This window comes from Nannobrachium achirus (genome assembly GCF_963921795.1).
Source record: "Nannobrachium achirus genome assembly, chromosome: 24".
Lineage (NCBI taxonomy): Eukaryota > Metazoa > Chordata > Actinopteri > Myctophiformes > Myctophidae > Nannobrachium > Nannobrachium achirus.
Window position 1 is genome coordinate 5109361 of NC_137831.1, and position 24024 is coordinate 5133384.

A 24024-nucleotide genomic window follows, 5' to 3' on the forward strand; every position below is an offset into this window, starting at 1 on the left:
AGTACCTCAAAACGGCCAACATGTCCATTTGGTTTCAGGGCGCACCCAGGGTTCTGGGGGCTTGGGCCAATGACACTCTCGGTGGCAAAACTAGCACCGGAAGTTCATTGAATAACATTGGAGTTTATGAGCGCGGCTGGGGCAGCTCATGAACAAAAAATAATTCTGAACGATGGAGACCTTTATAAAATACTCAGCTCAGGAATATAAAAGAAAACATGTCACACATTGTTTTCTGCTGTGTTGCTTTTCGGTGTGTATGCTGTATAACATCATAGAGGCATCTAAAGAGCACAAATTACGTTTCTGAACTATAGCTAGTATCGCAAGACTCTCCACCATTCCCTGTCTGGAATCCAAATCTCGCGATATCTCCGAGACAGAAACCGCCGCCGCCGCTGTTTAGCTGCCTCAACAACATGATGTATTGTGCAAATCGAAAAGCAAGTGATTATAAAAATACCTGTGGTATGTCTTCTTTTATATTCCTGGAGCGATTAGCCTATACAACAATGGTATCGGACACAATTATTTTTTGTTCATGAGCTGTCCCAGCCGGCGCTCAGAAACTCCAATGTCATTCATCAAACTTCCGGTGCGAGTTGCCACCGAAAGTGTCATGGCGCCTAGACGTGGTGCGGGCGTGACTTCTCCTTCTTTGAGTCTTCTTGGCTGCAGCCAGGTAGTCTTGCATAAAGTGAATGTGCAATGTAGGCCTATATATGAAAGATACACATTTTGAATTATATTACAGAAAAAAAATAACTTTACACAATATTCATTTTTTAGATGAATCTGTATGCATCTGCTATTGATATCCTGCCCTGTCATTTAAGATATTTGGATCACTAGTGGGGAGATGTTTTATTCTGCTTCTGGCTAGACTGAATTAAATATTTCCTTTTGGGAAATGTAGACTGATGTGTTTGATATTTGTGTTTGATCAAATCACAATGTGAAAATGTAATAAAAAATGTGTACCCATTTTGGGTTAGAAATATAATGTATATTATAATCTCTCTTTGTTGAAAAGCTCACTTTGTCCTTTTACCAGTTTCCATATTCTTTATTGCCGTTTGTAGGGCATTCCACATTTTTGTGGCATATAGCACGAGAATTAATTATATCATATGATGATTATGTTGAATTATGTCCCATTTTTCAAATTTATTTACAAATCTTTTGAAAACAGCAGATCTTGTCTAAACTAGTCAAAAGGCCGTCTTAATACCAACAAGAACAAACCTGTCATTTCTCGTCATAGACATAGAAATCCATTTCTATGATTTATGATATCTATGATTTATGATATCTATGATTTATAATATCTATGATTTATGATATCTGGGTCAGTGACGTGACGCCCCAAAAAACATGTTTTTTAAAAAACTTTAAATAGCAGGCATAAAAATTATTTACTTTTGTTCTACTCACTCTCAACTTCATGGAAACACATTTTGTTTTTAGATATTTTATTGGAATCAGACTTTATTGAGCAGTTTGTTGTACTTGTGCCTAAAACCGTCATCTGGTGTGACATGACAATAATTGTTCATAAAATGAAAATGGAGTACACCTTTCTTAAGTTACTCACTTTATCAAAGTCCTTTATCATAACTAACCTGTGATCCACTATAGTTTTGTGAAAATTAATTGAATCTGTATATTTTTTTCATAATCAACACTCTGTGTGAGGCCCATGTTGTCGATCTTTCAACATATTTTAATTTTATTCTGACAAAAACTTTCTTTAAAATTACACAAATATTTGTGACTCTTCCTGATACTATTTTCTATGTAAACCATACACATTTTTTCGGTTTCATCATTAATAAAGGTATGATTTCTCACTATTTGGAATGTCACACCAGATGACTTAGTGTCACACCAGATGACCATATCTTCATGTGTCAAAGCAAACTGTGTTTTAACCTACCTATTAGTGAGTACTGAACTTTACTGATTGATTAAACAATTACCCAGGAAAAACAGCAACAGTAAAATTGCTTTAACATTAAATAACATGGCCTTAATATTTCTGAACAGGATAGTATTGTTGGGCCTTAACATAGGATAACAAAGAATTGTAGTAGTAGATGGATGATGAGGATGTGCACAGGAATGCTACGCACACCTAAGTCTTCTGCCGGCCCACGGCAGAAGGATCTTAAAGAGACAATAAGGTGCATAGCCACACTGGGAGCCAAGGCAACATTTTATTAACACCAATTATTGGAAACAACTCAGCATTCAGGTGTATTACTTTTTTCCGAAGTCTCCTGAACTTGAACACAGCATTTTGAGTTGAACAAATTTATTTACGAATCATGTCGTTACACCACATCTCCACTAGCTAAAGAGTGCTGGGTTGTGCAACTCCGAAAATAGCTGATCTACAAGCTCTCGCAGCACAATGCGTTGAGAGCTTGTAGATCAGCTATTTTCGCTATGTTTGTCTCGGGTCCTACCTTACCTCATTGTCCAGTCCAGTGAGTGAAAGTACAAAAGTATTAGATTAGATTAGAATAGACATTTAGACTGCATTGTACATCAGCCAGTCACATTTGGTGAGGGTATAGACATTTAGACTGTATTGTACATCAGCCAGTCACATTTGGTGAGGGTAGCAAACCGTTTGCCCTGTTGCGGTTCTGCTATGCCACAGACAACTTCCTGCTCTTTGTAGAAAATGCAGTCTCGCCCCTTTGGCCAGACAAAACCATTTTTCATTTTTCCAAGTTGATTCATGCAGTTTATCTCTAGCCCCTCCTTATTAATGGTAACAATCTGCCCCACATATGGCTTTCCCTCATATTTGATTATGACAAACTGTCCTTGTGTGTATTCATCTGAGGAGGTGTCTGAATCCTCAGCTTGGGCCTCTCCAATAGATGCACTTGTGTCCAGCACCTGAGTAGAAGACCTTCAGGAGGAGACATTTAAATGTAATTTATTTGTCAGGTAGATTGTTTTTAGTAGTAAAATGTAATTACTAGCAAGTCCTCAAGTTTGCCAAGTATGTTATACTCACTGAGCTCCGGAAGCTGTTTTGGGCCTGCAGCTGACCTGGGAAGGGGGCAGTTCCGCAGATGGGCCACCACTTAGTTAAGGAAGAAAAGGAATGAATGGATGACATAAGTTACTTTATTGTCATTAAACAGGTACAATTACAGGTATCATAAAATTGGCAAAGAGAATGATTTAGTTATACTTACTCATCACTTGTCTTGTCACCTGGCACCTCAGCCCTGGAGACTTGGTCGAACTGTAATTTCCGTGGGTTGTGACAGGTGCAGATCTGAGGAAACTGGCAGAAACAACTCAGGTCTCTGTAAACTATCTTTCCCGGGAAGATAGAAAGAACCTGGTGCGTAGTGCTGATGCCAGTCACTGGACGCACTGATGGAGGGACCATTTCATCCATGTTGGATATCTTCTCTTCTTCGATCCACATGACAGTGACTTTTTCAGAGGACTTCTGTAAATACTCACACAGATCCCTCGGTGTTTGTAGGTCACTGCCTCCGAGGACATACATGTCTGCCTTACGCTTCAGCACCCCTCCCACACCATCAGGTGCGCCCTTTCCATGGGAACGCTCTGAAAAGTTCCAGGTGACCCTCTTGAATCCCCATGTATAAGGAATGCTGCTCATGAGGAAGCAGTTTGTGCGATTCCGGTTACCACCCATTTTCTGTTGTCAAGTGTCTTATATTAACTGCTTATAACGGATAGTTATTATAAAGTGTTACCACAATATAAGGTTTAGGTTTCTGTGAAGGGGTTTCTGCTCTGTCTGATGAATTTGCTGTATCACCGAATGAAGCTAAATTAAATTATGTAAAAATGTTTAAAACGTTGTTTTAAACATGTTAAAATGTTTTAAATGGACAAAAGAAACATGGGACTTGTTATTTATTGTTATGTCTGTAGGAAAATACAGTATATATCATCTGGTGTGACAATCAAGTCATCTGGCGTGACAAGCAGATATGTCAGACCAGATGACGAAGTGTCACACCAGATGACGTTTTCTGCATTTAGGACTACCTTGAGGCTACCAGGTACACATTAGCATGCTAACAACATGCTAGCTATAACAAAACAACCTAGATTTACATGTAATTATGACCAAAGTTTCAAATAACTTTTGCTTTATTAATGAAAAAGGTGTCACACCAGATGACATCCAGAAGTGCCACACTTGTCAAAGTTTCAACAAGATGGCATTTCATGAAAATGTTAAAATCATAACTCACCTCAGACACCTGTCTTGCAGTTGTGCTGGGAGTGCTGAATAGCCTTACAGAAGAAGGACCTCTCTAGCCCAGTAGGTGTCCAAATTATTGCCTGTTTAATTTTTCTAAACTAGTGTCACACCAGATGATTTTGGTTTGGGGGACAAAATCTTTTTGATCAGAAATGACTGAAAACATTATGCTTGGACTTTGAAAAGATATAGGCTCACAAATAGACATTTTTTTTTGCCTAAATTCATTTTTAAATGAATTTTAGCAATTATTTTTCTTAGTTTTATTCAAGTTCCCACTTTGAGAAACAAGGTCGGGACAGTCACACCAGATGACATTTACCATGTTTGGTTGAAGATTCTGAAGAAATGAGGAATGAAATGTTTTAATCTTGAGTAAGTTCACATAAAGCTTAATGTCCTGCACAATATTCAGAAGGTTTTTGACAAATATATTTTTTATTTATACATGTTTGACACCGAGGACAGCGAAAACGCTACGTCACGTCACCCACCCATCTATGATTGTATGATATCTATGATTTATAATATCTATGATTTATGATATCTATGATTTAAGATATCTATGATTTATGATATCTATAATATCTATGATTTATGTTATATATGATTTCTGGCTAGATGGCGTCCGTTGCTAGGAAACCATTGGTGTTGCGCTTAACTGTGTCCGACTAGGAAACAAGCACCATCAAAAACATCATGACCTATGATTTGTTTTCACCATAAAAGTATTAAACAACTCTTTACAAAAACACATTAATGTTAATTAATTAGTTAATTAATTAATTAATTAGAGTTCTCAATGCATTTTTAAGTTATTTCTAATAAATGTGTGCTGTGCTGTAAAGAAGCAGGGTGGGGAACCATAACGGCAGCGCACACGTGCAGCATGGAGTAAACATGGACGCTGTGATGAAGGTTCCGTTTGGTAAAGTCATGTTTATGAGTAGCCCTGAGGCCCTTAGGTCCAGTGGCTAATCGAGCCCTCAACGGTTTGAGCTAGGGTAAGCACTTTATTTTTGAAATCTGACGTTCCTAGCTCAAACCGTTGAGGGCTCGATTAGCCACTGGACCTCATGTTAAGGGCCGAGCATCAGGGCTAGTTTATGAGTTAATTGTATTTTATGAACAGAGAGGATCTGAACCATATCATTATGTTCCTGTTGTTACAGTTCATTTATGTCATCATATGGACGTGTTTGGAATGGAGTTTGATCGTGTGTTTTGTCGCTATAGTGGACTTTACAAAGACTACAGGATCCTAATAAGAAATGTTTGCTGTTTTCTGACCTTGTAAATCAATGCAGGCTGATAGCGTTACTGCACGTTACTGTGACCTGACGTCAGTGTGGATGTGTGATTATACAACTATGTATTATGGATTTAATATGTGTGGGAGGAAACGTGGGCACCAAAAACAGTATGGGCACTAGAGAATACTGGGCAGTGCCCAGTAGGAGTGGGCACTAGGGAATATTGGGCACCCTGGAGGAGTGGGCACTAGGGAAATTATGTGGGCACCTAGAAGGGGGGGAGGCAGAAGAGTTGGCACTAGATAAGAGTGGGCTCCAGGAAAACTGGGCACCAAGAAGGAGTGGGTACATATATACATACATAGGGTGGAATGGGTGGTTAGGAGGATCAGTGTAGCAGTAGTGTCTAGCCGCGAATTGCAACACTAGATTTATTTTTTAATCAGTTGAATCTAGGGTTGCAAATTCCTCCCATAGGCAGCCAATGCTTCAAAATAGTTTTTTGCTATCTGATTGTATTAAACAGCGTCAAACTCTGGTTGGTGTTGGCCTGTCAATGGTTGGTGTTGGCCTGTCAATGGTTGGTGTTGGCCTGTCAATGGTTGGTGTTGGCCTGTCAATGGTTGGTGTTGGCCTGTCAATGGTTGGTGCTGGCCTGTCAATGGTTGGTGTTGCAACTCTAGATTCAAGACATTAAAAACAGGTCTTCTGGTGCCCGAAAGCCTAATATCCAGGGGGAATTCCCCTTTAGGCTAGTGGGTAAGATGTTTACCTTTTAATGTCCCTTCTCCAAGTTCTCATGCCAGAGACCCTGGTTAGAATCCCTGCCTGGCGTCACATAACATGTAATATAATAAACCCATGTATATTCACAGTGTACTGTGTATATACTGTCTATACACATCACATACACATGGATTATTTTACAGAGCGGGAGAGAGACAGGGAGTGACATGCAGCAAAGGACGCCCGGTCTCAGGAATCGAAACCGTGTCTTTCTGTCAGGCCGCATTAGAGCCTAAACGTGGTCCTATGCACCTTAATCGCTAGGACCTGGTGGTGACTGGTAGTCTCACCTTTACAAGTTGAGAAATGTTCATACGATTTAAAAAAAACAGCAGAAATAGTTTATTGCAGAAAAAGCTTACAAGATGTTGTTAGTAGATCAGCTATTTCTGATGTTTAAAAAAGAAAAAAAGGTTCAGATTATTGACCCTTTTGAGGTTGTTACCTTTCAATCCGGGAACCCCTTTTTGGGTAGTTGTTGCTATCATAGCAACTTACATAATATAGCAACATACATTCTAATTTTTAAGAAAGGTTTTTAAAAGGTTTTAGAATTGGCCTCAGGTCTAAAATGATTAAGTGTCTTTTGCTTTTCAGGGCAGGTACACTTTGTTTACTTCCACTGAGAGTACAATTATTAAATATATCATTATTTCTTGGTATATTTAAGTTATTTGTCATATTCTGCCCTGTGCAATTTTTGATTACGAAGCCTTAAAAGCCAAACAACAAAAACACAAATTAAATCATTAGCCCTATTCACGGCCCGCCCATTCAGCAACTTCCTGGTGCTGAAGCCCATAGAGTTAACACAGAAATCGCAATTTGAATGCAATTTCCGAATAGTGAAGTATAAAATACGGCTACACACTAAAAACTGCTGGGTAGATTCATCTACCCAAAATCTGGGTAAAAAATGGTTTACCCATTATGGGTTATTATAATGGTGATTGTATGTATAATGGGTTGTTTTGTACAGCTCATACATTACCCAACTGCTGGGTAAAGTTGTTTTACTCAGTATTGGGTAGTTTTAAACTAAAGTTGGTCACCTGGTATGCAAAGCATGCTGGGAAAAGCATTTCTCAAGGTTTTCAGGGATATTTCTAAGCTTTTGGTAGCTAAAAATGCTAAATGTATCATATCCATGTGTCTGCCTTGGCAAGCTGACTGTCATATGTCAGAATTTCATTTGTCAGTATTTGAGACAAAACCCTAACCGTAACTGCTAGGCTGCTAGCTTATGGTTGAGCTCCCTCCTGCTACTGTTCTGAAAGAGAAGAACTCATGATACATTTGATATTATTATGTTGATCTACTCTAAACTACTCTGATTATAGCTTTTCAACATTATTGCATATATTTACAATTATGTAACTTTATGTTGATATTGCTACACTTGGAACAAATTATCTGAGAAAAAAACCCTGAAACAAATCTTATCTTATGTTAATGTCAAATAATATTAGCATGGTCATTTACGATAAGTAAAATATACTACCCACATGTGGGTAAAATATATACTAAATAATAGTGGTTGACCCAGAGCTGAGTAAAAAATTCTACCCAGGATGTGGTAGAATATTTTACTACGTGCTGGGTAGAAAGGACCTACCCATTTTTCTGTGTAAGATTTACTACTGTTGGGTAGGTCCAATAGTTACCCAGGGGTGGGTTATAATACAACCCAGATCGGGTTATTTTCAACCCATCTGTTTTTAGTGTGTAGCATGATCAAGAACACAAGATAGTAAAAGGCACAAAGCATTATAATTTACTTTACCGTTCAAAATAATGATTTATTGGCTTTAAGTCCAGCAATTTCTGTGTTATTTTACCCTTCAAAGCTGACGTCAGCACCAAAGAAGGTCTCAGCAAGAACAGTCAACAACGTCATCTAGGCTCCATGGGTGGCGTCTATGAGCACTTCGTCACTTCCGCCACCCAAAAGTGTCATGGCGGCGTCCCATGGTGTGCCAACTTCCGGGTGTTGTCTGTTCCTGCCTAACCTTCCTTGGTCAGCACCAGGAAGTTGCTGAAAAATTTGCTGAGTGGGCGGGCCGTGAATAGGGCTAATAAATGGTAGTTAACTTCTCTCCAACAGGGTAGGACAGCAGATGAGAAGGATCATTAAATCATTAATGGTAGTTAAAGGCATATTTCACTTTCAAAAAAACTTTTGGTCATTTTAGCGTCTAATCAGGCTTTTGGGAACACCCAGGACAGTTTTTGAATTTCTTCATTCAGTATTTAGATATTTGATATTCATTTCCCCCATTTTGCCCCCTTCCAGGACCTTCCTATATACAAACCAATTATAACTTCAAACTCCATTTTAACCATGATAGATTCAATTAAAACACCTGTCCTTTTTTCTGGTGACTCCTGACACCCTCCGGGGGGTATAGAGCAGGTCACTGAGCAGCAGCTGGGCTCCATGTCTCAGGAGGAGGTAGCACAGTTAATCAGGACACAGATCTGCTCACAACACCACCCACCATCGGATGCTCCACCTGATCCATAGTGATGGAGTAGCTCTGGTCCGTAGCGTTAGAAGGATATTGGGAACTTGGGAACCATCCGCTGTGGCGGCTCCCAAGCCTGCACTCCACTCTCGTCTGGTGCGAAAATAACACAAACCTTTTCACTTCTCACCAAAACATTGAGAGTTGAAATCTTACTCTACTTAGTGGACACAGTCTGGGCTTTTATTTTTCATGAGTGTGTCACTAGTTGTCATTACAAACACATCCATGTCATCGTTGTCCCACACAAGCCATCACACTCTGCTAAACAGATGTTATGCTGTTATGTGTTTTGCCAAGTCCTGGAAAAGATGCCCTGTGATTGGCCAGTACAGTCACTTTGATTGGCACCTGTGCCGAATGCTCACCCCAAAACATTATTACAGTTTTTCATGATTGTTAACACACGTTTTGCACTACACTAACGGCTTTTTCAAAACTGCACACACAAAACTGAAAACCTCACACACAAAATGCTAAACCTCACACTCCCTTCCCAAGATGATCACTTTGCCATCAAATCACTTAACTGTGTTCACAAAATGGACTTGTGTTTATATTTGGTACACACGCCATATTTTCAAATGACACATACCATTCATTCAGTACACACAACTAAGCATTTGCTGCACACTACCAAGCATTTACAGCACACTGGAGTGCAAAATTTAAAACACACCATTGAATTGGAACACACCATATGAATGACATTGACTCTGGAGTCAAACATAAAACAGCACACAAATATGCATCCAAAAAGTTTTATTTGGGTACATGATTTACAGTAGATTTAGGCATCATGCCTCCGGTCAGAGATGGGCACACAATATAAAAATGTATTTTGAAAAAAATCTAAATACTTGGTCAGTACTTGGTGGTCTAATATTGACCAGGACACTGTCACTAAGATACTATCCTGGTGACAATATCCTGGTATTTGGTACTACTAACCCTTTGAATTTCAAATCATTTATGTATTTTGTGCCCATCTCTGCCTCCGGTTCCTGTCTCAATGTTCAGTTGTTGCACAACTGACCATTGTGTGTAGTGTTTACTGTTTAGACAACAAGGTGCTTGTGTAATTGACATCAGACTTGAATGTGTAGAGTTTTGAATAGTTGTGTGTTGTGTGTTGATACTTTGAGATTTTACATGAGAAGTGTGTGCAACAACTGAACATTGTGTATAGTGTTTCGACAACAAGGTGAATTGTAATTGACATCCGTGTGTTATAGGATGATGCTTTGAGATTTGACGTGAGAAGTGTGTGCAACAACCAAAAATTGGAGTGTAAAGAAAGAAAATCCGAGTCTAATGCATGAAAAGGGAGTGTGAAGTAGTGCCAAATCGGGGCAAGCAATAGGTACATGAAGTTAAGGTTGTGAAAAGTGTGCCAAATTTTAGATTTGTGTGTGTTAACAATCATGAAAAACTGTAATGAGATTGTGGTGGATTGTGTGGGACAACGATTAATGACACAATCATGAAAACGAAAATCACTTTTGAACAAAACAAATAGTGTAAAAGTCATAGGCTTATTGGCTCCACTCTGAGAGCTGCTGGGGAAACTGGACAACAGGGGCATTTCTACCTAACAGACCCCATGGACCGTCGTTTGGGATCAATATAAGTAGAACAATTTGCCTCGATGTGATTTAGGGCGTTGGGGAGTTGTCCTTTAAAAATTCAATTAGAAAATGCATCCCTATGTGTTGGGCATATTCTCCAAAAACTGTCAAAATGTAATTTTCTTTAATCATTATTATTTTCTCAATTGACGTCTTGTGAGCTTGTAGATCAAGCTCACAATACACCAAATGCTTGATACACCAAAATGTGGAAAGCCTTACCGAAGGCCATAAAGGAGTGTGGATCCCTAGCATCCTTTAAAATTGCCCTGAAAAACCACTTGCAGGCAGCAGCCGTTCGAAACTGGTAAAAAAAAAAAAACCTAGCCCAGCCCTCCCCTCCCCTGCACCTTCTTTGTATATACTTACTGTTTGTTTAGACTTACTGTTTTTTTTTCCTTTGCATATCTACTGCATAGTACTGTCTTCTATTCGTCTGTCATTCAATGTTATATGAGATACTTAAATGGTTTCCTGTGGAAATAAGCTTAGTCTTTTCATGGATCTCCTTTTAGTAGACCTTGTACCAGTGAACTGTACCGTCAAGAAACTGTACCTTTTCCTATGCAAACTTCTAGTAAAGTCTTCAATCAATCAATCAATCAAAATGCTATTTTCACTTTTTCCATAAAATGCCCCTGTTTTTGTATGTTTTACAAATGCCTGCATGTAATGAATGTTGTTGTACCTGTTCTCTCTGCAGCTGGACTGAAACATAACATAAAATAGAACTGCCTGCCACTTGTCATTTTGACCTTTGACCTTGTCTTCAGTCCTTCTGAACCCAAGCCTGAATGCCTTCTCCAGGTGTTGTGTCGCAGTCACCCAGATGGGGGCGCTATTAACCCAGTTATACAAGGAGCGATCCTTAGTGGTGCTCAAACCTTTTTCATGTCAAGGAAGGTCCCCCACAATTACATGTAATAATGTACCCCCATCTCAAGATATTTTGTTCCAGGGACCCCCAGAAGCAAAGATTTAGAGTTCCAAATGTTGGCTTTAAAATAATGATGATACTCTATATATTCAAAGACACTGCTGGTATTTAATGTGCAAGGCAGTTTTATTTGTGTAGCACATTTCTATAACAAGACAATTCAATGTGCTTTACACAGAACAAGCCAAGGAAACACAAATATATAATAAAAAATAACACAAACAGTTGCAATGCAGAGGAGAAAAAGAAAATAAAAGTACCTCAATCAAAGGCAGAGACAAACAAAGGTTTAGTTGTGTTTTAAAATAACTTAAGAGTTGTCAGCAAACCTGCAGTTCTTTTGTTTGTGGTGCATAAAAACCTAATGTTTTTAGGGCTTGAGTCGGTCAAAAGTTTCCATAAAGGTTCCACTGACAAAGAGGTTTTGAGCTTTGGAAAAATAGATACTGTTACAGTATATGGGTTTGCTGTACAACTAGGGACGGGAATATCTTTTTTATAACTATCATTTGCAACCCAGAAAAATCTAATTGTGTTTTAAGGGAGAATAGACGGGTTTCTGGTCCACGTTACACTGATAAAACTAGATGCGTGCGCAGGTCGGTACCAAAATTAGCCAATGAAACCAGCGCTCCCCAAAACAACAGGTTTGGGGATTGGACGGAATTGATTACATGATACAGTCAGCTGTGCATTTAGTCTCAATGTTTGTAAACAAGAAACCCGTCTATAGAATACAGATCAATCTCGGAAAATGTGAACATTGCAAAGCATTGCAGATGCCATAGCACCGCAAATCATTACAGACTCGGAGATTTTCCACTGGACTTCAAGCAACTCTGACTTCAGGAGGTTGACATTTCTTTAAATCCTTGTTTTGAAATTTAAAATTTTAACAAAAACAAAAAAAGTTTAGAATAATTCACTGAATGTGCAATGCATCTAGAATATATGAAAGTTTCAAGAAATATATGAATATTTACTTTGACAAAATATTAGAATTTTCTGAGATTGATCTGTACTTTTGCAAGACACACACTCTTGTTGTGACAGTAGACACAAATCAATACAATTTAACACGTTTTCTTGCGTGAGCTTTTAGCTGTGTTCACATGTGTGGTGTGTCTTGTACCAATATCAGCCTGATGCCTCCAACAAATAAAATATCATTAAATCACAAATCCCCCATAAAAACAAATGATGTTCTCTATATCTCTTTGTTGGATTTTTTTTTTGGGGGGGGGGAGATTTCTTCTTTGTTTTTGAAATGATGTTCTCTATATCTCTTTGAATAAATGTATTTTTTTACGCAAACATTTGTAACTCAAATTTTGCTTCTGGGGGGGGTCCCTGGAACTAAATATTTTGAGATGGGGGGGGGTCTGTGACCAAATACTGAAATAAAATAAAAAAGAAAGACTTGAAAAGAGTTTTCAAGATTTTTCAAAAATAGCAGATGAGTCAAATCACATTTTGTTCTGCTGTTGTGAATGGAAGTGAAAGAGCAAGGTGAGCAGAGTGTGGGTGAACCATATCTCATTCTCAACCTTTTAGAATTTCAACGGCACTCATGTGATCTGCATTCGACCACAGAACACCATGTCTTAGGATACCATGTTTTAGTTTGAACACTGTAAAACCCAGTCAGTGTTTATTTAACGCTTGAGAGTGTACAAATGGGTCTGTTTGGTTCCATTGAAACACTAGGGTCGATTTAGTTCCATGTGTACACTCAAGACAAGAGTTACAGACCTGTAAGAGCCCATTTAGTTCCATGTGTACACTCAAGACAAGAGTTACAGACCTGTAAGAGCCCATTTAGTTCCATTTGTACACTCTCAGAGTTACATACCTGTAAGGGTCCATTTTGTTCCATTTGTACACTCTCAGAGTTACAGACCTGTAAGAGTCCATTTAGTTCCATTTGTACACTCTCAGAGTTCCAGACCTGTAAGGGTCCATTCGGTTCCATGTGTACACTCTCAGAGTTCCAGACCTGTAAGGGTCCATTTGGTTCCATGTGTACACTCTCAGAGTTACAGATCCCTAAGGGTCCATTTGGTTCCATTTGTACACTCTCAGAGTTACAGACCTGTAATGGTCCATTCGGTTCCATGTGTACACTCTCAGAGTTACAGATCCGTAAGGGTCCATTTGTACACTCTCAGAGTTACAGACCTGTAAGGGTCCATTTGGTTCCATGTGTACACTCTCAGAGTTACAGATCCGTAAGGGTCCATTTGTACACTCTCAGAGTTACAGACCTGTAAGGGTCCATTTGGTTCCATGTGTACACGCTCAGTCTCAGCGTTACAGACCTGGAAGGGTCCATTTGGTTCCATTTGTACACTCACAGAGTTGAGGGCCATGCATTCACACTGAGCACTAACTATATTGTTCACCATTGTATATATTTTCTTTTCTTTCTTTTTTTTTGTAGTTGGTGTAAACTAACTGCCATCCACTTGATTTAGAACGATTTTTAAAACTACATTGTTATTGTCATAGTGCTCAGTGTGTGTTAATGGCCCTCTATAGACCCATAAGGGTCCATTTGGTTACATTTGGTTCCATACAACCCAGAAGCTGTGGTTTAGAACACATCTTTGCACCAAAGCAAAGCAAAGGAAATCACAGTGCTCAGTCAGTCAGACGGAAAACGGCACAGCTACTGTTTGACATGTGTGCTATCATAGCATGGATCTGGTTTACCGCTCGCTGCACCCAAGATAACCTTTAAGAGCGAGAAACAACCCTGCAGTTACTTGGTACCCGTTCCCACGAAACGGCAGAAGAACACACCGTGAAAACCTCAGAGTTATTTTAAACCCTGAAGAGTTGAAGTAACACTTAGCTTTGACTGTAAACCGTGGAAATGAATGACGTTTGATTCAGTCAATACCGTAAATTACCATGACATTAGTAATGTATTTGCATGGCACCTTTCATATAAAACATGCAGCTCAAAGTGCTTTCTGTTTATGAGAAAAGGGAACCGCGTTAAAAGCAGACAAGAAATGTTTTGCCATAAAAAGAATGAACCAAGAACAACTTGAAAAAGCAAACCACAAAAATGTGTAAAAGATAATAAAGTTAACGGGAAAATAAAATGCCTTGCAATGTTGATGATATGATGCTATAGAACGGTTAACCATACATTTAAAGATTTCAACATGAGCCTGACTCTAATCTCCTTCATTAAGGTGTTTAATAATTGAAGAAAACTTCATCATCAGGCACTTCCACACATCAAAAGGGGCTCGAGCCCCTGCCCTTTTACCTGTCTGTAAAAAGTGCCCTCTCCAGACCATGCATGAATGCAGTTTTCACTATGTTGAAAAAATGCCAAACGCCCCCTTTTTTATGTGATGTCCAAACTCTCCTTAACTTGACTTGATTAAGCTTAGTTCAGTGTGGTATCAAGCAACGAAAATAGCCGACCTCCAAGCTCATGGGTCTGCTATTTTTCAATATTTTCACCAAAAGGCCCTTTTAGAAATGTCAGCCCCTGCCTCTGTAACATTCTCTGCATGTCCCTGGTCATCATCAGTGTTCTCATGCATGTCTAGCAAGGCTGTGGTTTTAAGATGTGAGCCTAGATGTGTAGCAGGGACATGAAACCATAGAGAGTCTGTGGCCCGATGACAGCTTTATCAACAAGCAGGAGGACATGATGCAATATGAGTCCTGAACAGGATTTACAGATAAACACTATACTGCAGCTCACTGGTTCACAAACACTTTAACTCCAGACTCAAAAGAGGAATTAGATTCCGCTCCCCAGGAGTCAAAATATGGTAAAAACATATTGTCGTTGTCGGGTGAAAACCATGTATGTCCAAAACCATTCGTTTTCATCATTAAAAACAAATGAACTAAACAAGTGAAAACAGCCGATCTGCAAGCACACAACTGTTTTCACTACTTTTGTGCGAAAGCCTTGTCTGATGAAGCAGTGCTTTACTGCGAAAAAAACATTTGAAACTTGGAGATACGAGGTTGCCGACAGTGACGATATATCAGATCTACAAGCTCCCATTGCTACTGGAAGCTATTTTCACTAGTTTTTCTTAGCTTTTTAGTTTTTATTTCTAAATGTATGGAACACTGTCACACTTCTGTTCACTGTAATTTGAATCCACCAAAGTTTGTGGGTCAGGCTCTTGCGGCCCACATTTTAACCATGTTTCCACTTCACCCATAAATGCATTGTAATCAGCCATTTCTTAGATTTCTTTTGTATTTATTCATGAAATTCTTTAAAAAATATATTTCGGGTGACATTTTTGAAAAATATTTGGAAACAATAATTCAAAACAAAATGTAGGAAAACAAAAAAATAATGTGATATTTACTTAGTTGTGACCCATAAAAATAGGTCCGCGTCCCACAAGTGGGTTCCGCCCCACTGTTTGGGAAACAGCAGCAGACAACAGACTGACTGACAACAGCTCTTTTTAACTCTCCTACTGCCAGATCATTTATTTATTTATTGGGTCTGGCGCCATCAAAAAGCGGCTTACCTTTGCGACGTTATAGTAGATAGACAGACAGACATTTATTTATTTATTTTTATTTTTTTTGGTTGTGCAATAGTGCACTTTGGTCTGCCAGGCAGCAGAGGGCGGCGTCATGCGAGAATGAATGTGAATTTGCCTGTTATGTGTTGAAGAAGAAGAAGACCAGTCACTGGCCCCAGAGCCTTACAGCCAGAGGAAATCAACAAGGAAGTGAATTGTTCTCCGTTGATCTAACGCATAATAGGGCTGCAAGCGAACGTTCGGAGGTTCGAACGTTCGTTCGTTACGTTGGCAATCGAAGTTCGAAAATAATGGGTTCAGGTTTTTTTTTTTTTTTTACGGAAAAAAAAAAAAATATATATATTTTTTTTCACGTAAAATATAGCCTTTTATCAGAATGTGATATGTAGTCCTATTCAGAATATCGCTGTAGCATGCCTACCTGCCTATACTATGTTCTTTGTCTTAACAAAAACATTGGAAAGTCACGCACTGAACAGACAGACACACTCCACAGTCACACAATCAACGAGTCAGGTGAAGAGGGACTGATGGGTGAGGGGTCATAAATGAATCAATCATGGCAGCTGCCACTAAGAAATCGCCAGTGTGGAAACACTTTAAACTATCTGAAGATAAAAGTAAAGCTTTGTGCCAAGTCTGCGACAAATCCTTGGCATTCCACGGTGGCACAACAAATCTGAGTGCTCATTTAACCAATGTAAGTATGAACGCTATATTATTTAGAACTATCCCATGTGCAGGGCAGGCTGCTGCGCACATATTAAGCAGTTGGCAAATAAACGTAATAAAAGTTAAATTATATTTGCTAATAGATTATCACATTGATTACTTTAGGTACACAAAATGGATCTGGACGTCGGGCCCACAGCCACAACAACGCAGACCAAGCTGCCATTCAACGTGCCATTAACTGAAACAAGAAAGAAAGCGATTCTGAACAGCATTGTTGAATTCATAGCTATGGACATGAGACCCATTAGTGTGGTAGAGGGCCAGGGGTTTAAGAAGATGGTTGAGCTGATGGTGCCAGGTTACACCGTGCCATGTCGACAGACCATCACCGATGCCCTAGCCATAAAGCACAGTGAAGTGCGAGAGAAGATTGTGGTTCAAATTGACAGCGCTACGGCTGTAGCATTCACAACCGACGCTTGGACGTCCATAGTGATGGAGGCGTACATGGCGGTCACCCTTCACTTTATTTCCATCGATTGGGAACTAAAGGGATTCGTCTTGGAAACCAAAGAATTGGATGTCATGCACACTGGAGCAAACATAGCACAGCGCCTCAGTGAAGTGGCTGACGCTTACAACATACCCAACTACAAGAGAATCGCTGTTGTACACGACAACGCCAGTAACATGAAGCTCTGCACTGCAACACTGAAACAGGACCCAGAACATTGGGGCAAGGTTCAGGGGGTCTACTGTTCCGGACACACACTGCAGCTCTGTATTAATGCATCCCTAAAACATCCCACAGTGACCAAAATGGTTGGAGCGGCCAGGAATCTGGTATCGCATTTCAGAAAAAGCCAAAAAGCTACAACTGCTCTGAAAAGCAAACAAGATGCACAACGTGTCGTAGACCACAAACTAATTCCAGACGTATCCACTCGCTGGAACTCGACACTGAACATGCTGGACCGCTTGGTGGAGCAGCGATGGCCAGTAGCTGCGGTGCTGTCCGACTCCACTGTCACCAAAAAGTCAGATCGTTCACTGGACCTCACTTCGGATCAGTGGATTCTGGCAGCCGATGTTGCAGATGTGCTCCACCCTTTAGAGACACTGACAGAACTGTTTTCTAAAGAAGACAACGTGTCACTGTCAGCAACCGTGCCGATGTTAACCAACCTGAAGAAAAGTTTGTCACCAGACGAGGCTGACAGCCCTGCGATAAGAGAACTGAAAAAGACCCTTGTCACCGAAATCGACAACAGATGGGAGCTACAAAAGCTTGAGCCTACCAGTATCTATCTGCTTTCTGCTGCCCTGGATCCCCGCTATAAACATCTCAAATTCCTCGATGATGACGAGATGAGGGACAACGTATACACCGAGGTAAGAGTTATACTAATATATATTAAATCACAACCGAGGAAGACGGTGCACGCGAGGAAGAGGAGGGACTGAGAGAGGAGGGAGAGGAGACGGAGGACCGGGGACCACCGCCAAAAAAAAAGAAAGAGCGTGACCTAGAAATGTTGCTACAGGGGGATGAAGATGAGGAGGGGGAGGAAGGTGACGGCGGTGCCCAAAAAGAGATGGAGAATTACCTTCGAGACAAGTCCAAAGTGCCAAGATCCCAGCCACAAGAGCAATCCGGCGGCGACAAGTCTAAGGAGAAATCCGGGCCACTGGGCCCAGTGGGCCCACTAGGATGGTGGAAGATGCATTGTGACCGCTACCCAAAACTTGCATTGGCAGCCAAACAGTGTCTCTGTATCCCAGCAACTTCCACGCCATCGGAACGTATCTTTTCCAAGGCAGGGAATATTGTTAACAAGACGAGGAGCTGCCTCCTCCCTGAGAATGTGGACAAACTGATTTTCTTGGCACACAATATGAAGAGAGTTTAGGCCGCAAGAGGTGAGCTTCGTTACAAGCCTGGCTTGGTTGCACTAAAGTCGTTGTTACTTTGTCTATTTGGTTACATGCATACTTATATTGAAGCTGTGTGTTTGCAATGTTGTAGCCCTGTGCAGAGGTCTGTCTATTGGACATAGAGTGCGCTTTGTCTGACTATTTTATTGTGTCCGTTTTTTATTTAATGTTTTATTTTATTGTTTTACAGTTTAAAAAGAAAAAGAAAAAGACACAGTGGCCTGGCCTAGAAAATACTGTGCTGTGATATTAGGCTATTGTTGATCTGATCTGCATTGCTTGCTTCAGTTGCTTGTAGGCCTATTTAAGAACGACTTTGCTGAGTTTGCTCCTGTTTGCTCCTGTCAGTGCAATAAATCCTGTGCAAACGTGTATTTTGTGTAATTGATCCTTATGAAACTAATCGTTTTTACCGATAAGACTATGCAATGTCGCCCCCCGTAGGATCCTATAATGAATTGCAGCTGGTTATAATGAATGCTGGTGGTTTATGTTCAGAACCATCGGACGTTCGAACGTTCGAACGTTCGGTTTTTAATCAATTGAACGAACCATCGAAGGTTCGATGGTTCGTTCGGAAAATCCCCCCGAAGTTCGAATCCCTAAAACAGGGCTAGATTACAGCCCTAACGCATAATGGATTTTTTTACACCATCACCGCGGAAAATGTGTTTACAGTAGACGGCCGCACGACCCCTCATCAGCTTACAGTCATCAGACGAACGAACCGAACGAGCGCCGTATTGGCGGAGAGGTCTTGCGAAATCGGGCGAACGTGAACGTTCAAAGCGTGGGGAGAGTTAAGAATACCTCATACTTTAAAAATAGCTTTGGTTTGACGTTGGGTGGAGGTTGTAGGGGAGTCCTCTCCTCTCCATCTGATGTACATGTTGTGTCAGAGTTGTGAATGACTGAATGAACCACACTGGCTGTGGTTGGAGCCCCCTCTCACACACACACACACACACACACACACACACACACACACACACACACACACACACACACACACACACACACACACACACACATCCCACCACGTGACTGTCTGCTGCTGTCTACTAGTAGACCACAAAACCAGGGGGTTCAGTGTCAGACTGTGTGTGTGTGTGTGTGTGTGTGTGTGTGTGTGTGTGTGTGTGTGTGTGTGTGTGTGTGTGCGTGTGTGTGTGTGTGTGTGGACAGGGAATTACTACTTTGTGGGGACCTCATGTCGAGGTCCCCACAAAGATAGTACAATCGGAGAAAAAAAACTTGTGGGGACAAACTTTAGTGTCCCACAAGGTGTTTAGGGGTTAGGTTAAGGGTTAGGGTTAAAAATGAATGGAATGTCCCCACAAATATAGTAGACTATGTGTAATGTCCCCACAAAGTAGTAATTGCAAACCTGTGTGTGTGTGTGTGTGTGTGTGTGTGTGTGTGTGTGTGTGTGTGTGTGTGTGTGTGTGTGTGTGTGTGTGTGTGTGTGTGTGTGTGTGTGTGTGTGTGTGTGTGTGTGTGCGCGCGCGAGTGCGCGAGTGCGCTCTGCATGAAGAGCATCTGCTAGATGCCTAAATTATGAATTGCTATGGGTAGCGGTAACCATGATGATATGACCTATTTTACATTAGGCCAAGCAACAACACATGCATGGGCCTCATGGCTCGGCAAGGCTTACACTACTTAATGCAACCACATTACCTCGTTTTAACTTTCAGTCTTGCACTGTGAATGGAACAGTGCTACTCGAACTCGAACAGCCAATTACAGGTGTTAAGAAGTCAACTGCCGTTTCTTATACTTAAAGGAGGAGTTCACCCCCAAAATGACTTTTTTCTATTGATTAGTCACACCATGGTGACTAGAGTTCAATAATATTTTTAGTTTTTTGTCGCATTCCTTATACAAAAATGTGATAACAATACATTTACCCCCCCCCCATTCGTTCCGGATGGGGACCCTTTTCGAAACGGGTCCCCATCCGGAATCAATGGGGATAAATGTACTCAAATCGAATTTTTGTCTTAGGAATGTGACAAAAACCAAAAAATGTTATTGAACTCTAGTCTCCATGGCATGAGTAATCAATAGAAAAAAAGTCATTTTGGGGGTGAACTACTCCTTTAACACTTGAATCTACATAGTAAAGTCCTTAGTGTTATTTTAACCCTGATTGGTTCCGTTTCTGCACTCTTCAGGCCCTGAAGGGTGCAGAAACGGAACCAAATAGGTTCCATTTGTTTACTCTTCAGCAGTGTTGATTTCGTCGACTAAAACTATGAGGAAAAATGTTTGTCGACTGAGTTTTTTTCACTGACGAAAACCCAATAAAAACAAAATAAAAACTAAAACTAAAACTAAATATATTGACAATTTAGTCAACAAAATAACAACTAGACTAAAACGTTAGGGAGGGACTAGGGGAGAAGAGAGTCATTTTATGTTTGTTTGCTCTCAGGTGTTGCGAGCTGAAAATAGCCGATCTACAAGCCCACAACGTGCGTTGTGAGCTTGTAGATCTGCTATTTTCAGCACGCAACCAGGTGTAAATCAAGTCATTACGATGCCATCAAGGCCTGCCAAAATACATTTCAGTTGACTAAATCAACTGTAGATTTAGTCGCCAAAAAACGTATGATATTTAGTCGACTAAAGTTTTGCTAAAACTAAAACTTTTCAGGTGACTAAATTATGACTAAAATTAAATTACATTTTATTCAAAAGACTATGACTAAAACTAAATCAAAATGTGCTGTCAAAAAACAACACTGCTCCTCAGAATTAAATTAACACCAAAGATTTGACTGTGTAGATTCAAGTAAAGGTGTGTGTGTGCGTGCATGCATGCGTGCGTGTGAACTCTTCAGAGTTGAATTAACACTGACTGTGTTGACAAACCAAAGGAAACCACAGGGCGAGGCTGTCAGCTTGTCAGGCAGAGCAGAGCAGCAGTAATATTGATCAGAAGTGAATGCTGGAGGGGGCATAGTGATGGTGGTACAGTTGGTAGGGCAGGGCTGTCCTGGGTTCGATTCCCACTGCTGTGGCTACTGGGGGTGTGTTCTCTCCTCCGCGTCATCAGTGCCCACACCATAGGTGGGGTTGAGGAAAGGGCCTTTCTGTTTGGAGTTTGCATGTTCTCCCCGTGTCTCCTACCCTCACAAAAACAATGCAGTAATCCTGGTCTCTATACTGCCAGCCGGGGCGCCTGATGGAGGGGAAAGGAACTGGTTGGAATAACGTGCTCCTTCCATGCGCTATACGTCCAACCGGGGATACCGGCTCCCCCCGTCAGGTGATAAGAAGCGGCCTGCTCACTCCTCATGCACTGTAGGAAGCATGAGCTCAGTTCGGGGCTCTGCCCAGGTTGGCAGAGGGAGAGCAGAGCCCAGGATTACAGCTTAGGCAATTGGCAATGGGTGAAAAAAAGGGGTTATAAAAATTGTGGGATAAAAATGATATGAACAAAAAAATTGAATGGTGGGATGAGAAGTCATTGATGTGGATGCTAGGGTGTTGGACCCTGGTGTTCTTGGATCAGAAGTGAATGCTAGGGTGTTGGACCCTGCTGTTCTTGGATCAGAAGTGAATGCTAGGGTGTTGGACCCTGCTGTTCTTGGATCAGAAGTGAATGCTAGGGTGTTGGACCCTGCTGTTCTTGGATCAGAAGTGAATGCTAGGGTGTTGGACCCTGCTGTTCTTGGATCAGAAGTGAATGCTAGGGTGTTGGACCCTGCTGTTCTTGGATCAGAAGTGAATGCTAGGGTGTAGAGCAGGGGTTCCCAAACTTTTTTGTCTCAGGGCACCCCGTGAATATTTCTTTAATCCGAGGCACCCCTACATTATAATTTTCACTCCCAGCACCTCATATTTATTGCATATCGTTGTTGTCGGGTGGAACCCTTGTATGTTCAAAACCGTTCGTTTTATATTTATCATCTATAAAATGTACTAAACTAGTGAAAACAGTTGTGTGCTTGTAGATCGGCTGTTTTCACTGGTTTTGTGCGACAGAAGTTTCTGCCTGACAGTAATGATATTTTAGTGATTATGTTGCGAGGAAAACGTTGAGATAATAGCCATTTTAGTTAGAAGTGACTGAAAATAACTGTGTACTTCAAGTTTAAAATGATACTAAATATTTTTTCAAGTGTCCAACTAAATTCCAAATATTATCAAATGATCTCGTGGCACCCCTGGACTGCCGTCGCGGGACCCCAGGGTGCCCCGTCACCCACTTTGAAAACCCCTGGTGTAGAGTCATTGATCAGAAGTGAATGCTAGGGTGTTGGACCCTGGTGTTCTTGGTGTTCTTGTGTCCCCTGGGAGGCCGTCTGGGCTTGGTGTTCATGTATTCACTGTGGTTGACGTCCATCTGCCTCAACCTGAGCTGCATGAGACACAATACAAACATTTATTCATTGATTGATTGAATACGTTATTAGCAGTTTGCATAGGAAAAGCACAGGACAGCACAGTTCAGATACAAGAGCTATACTGTAAAACAAATATGGGGGAAATTGTCTTTCTACTGCTCTGCCACCAAAATGTGTAACGTCCTCCTGCCACTAGTGTTGCTTGGCCAGACTGTTGCCTCCCACAATTTTCAAACGCTTCTGGAGAACGATAAATGTAAATGTATATTTTCGAGAAAGGAAATGCCAGCTTCTTGTTACTGGTATTTTGGGAGGTGTAGTTCCAGACTATATATAACATTTGGAGATTGTGGATAAAAAAATAAATATCTTTCTCAATTGAAGTGGATGGTAGGGTCCACACTGGTCCTTGCCTGGCGTTGCCAGCCTCTATCACACACTTCTGTGAGAGTCTGGGATTTCAGGAAGAGCTTTCATTTCTGGGGGGGGGGGGGGGGGGGGGGGCTAAAGCCTAGTGACGCGAGCCCCAAACCACATGCCCCAAACATACAACCCTGATTGGCCAACCCTTGAAGCTGGTTGAGGAAATAGAATCTCAATGGATCGGTTCCAGACCGTACTAAAACACCACTACCGACCAGGGGGTGTTGTTGTGTTCGGTCTGGTTTATTAGCCAGGCAACACTGGTCCACTCCCATCCACTTCAATTGAAAAATATATTTGGTATATTTTTCTTGCCCGGTGGGAATGACCCTTTAGTTATAATGGGGCCAGTGGGACCAAAGGGGACCAAGGGGACGTGTGGGGACGTCTTACCCAGACCACCATGGCGATGATGGTGACGGTCAGACCGTAGGTCCCCAGGACGGCAGTCCCCATCACCCACACCCAGGCAGGGACAGCATCAGCTCCAGCAGGACAACCAGTAACAGTATGATGAGGGGGCTCCATACTGACGTTCACCGTCTGTTCGGCCAGACACGTGCACTGGGGTACTACAGGGAAACAATATGGAATAATGTCAGTAATACACGGAACAGAGTCACCGAAGTGCTTGAACAGGGACGTGCTGGGCCCCTGATTCAGTCCGGGAAAAAGAGTTGCAGAGGCCCTCATTGC

General features: G+C 41.1%; 1 protein-coding gene across 1 annotated transcript; it reads left to right on the forward strand.

The window, feature by feature from the left end:
- Window positions 1–16786: 16786 nt before the first annotated feature.
- On the forward strand, window positions 16787–18525 carry LOC308279906 (E3 SUMO-protein ligase ZBED1-like; the record flags this gene model as incomplete). The annotated part of the gene is made up of 2 exons (XM_080720126.1): window positions 16787–18007; window positions 18160–18525. 2 exons carry the CDS (start codon window positions 16787–16789, stop codon window positions 18523–18525), a joined length of 1587 nt encoding a protein of 528 aa, XP_080576252.1.
- Window positions 18526–24024: the final 5499 nt, after the last annotated feature.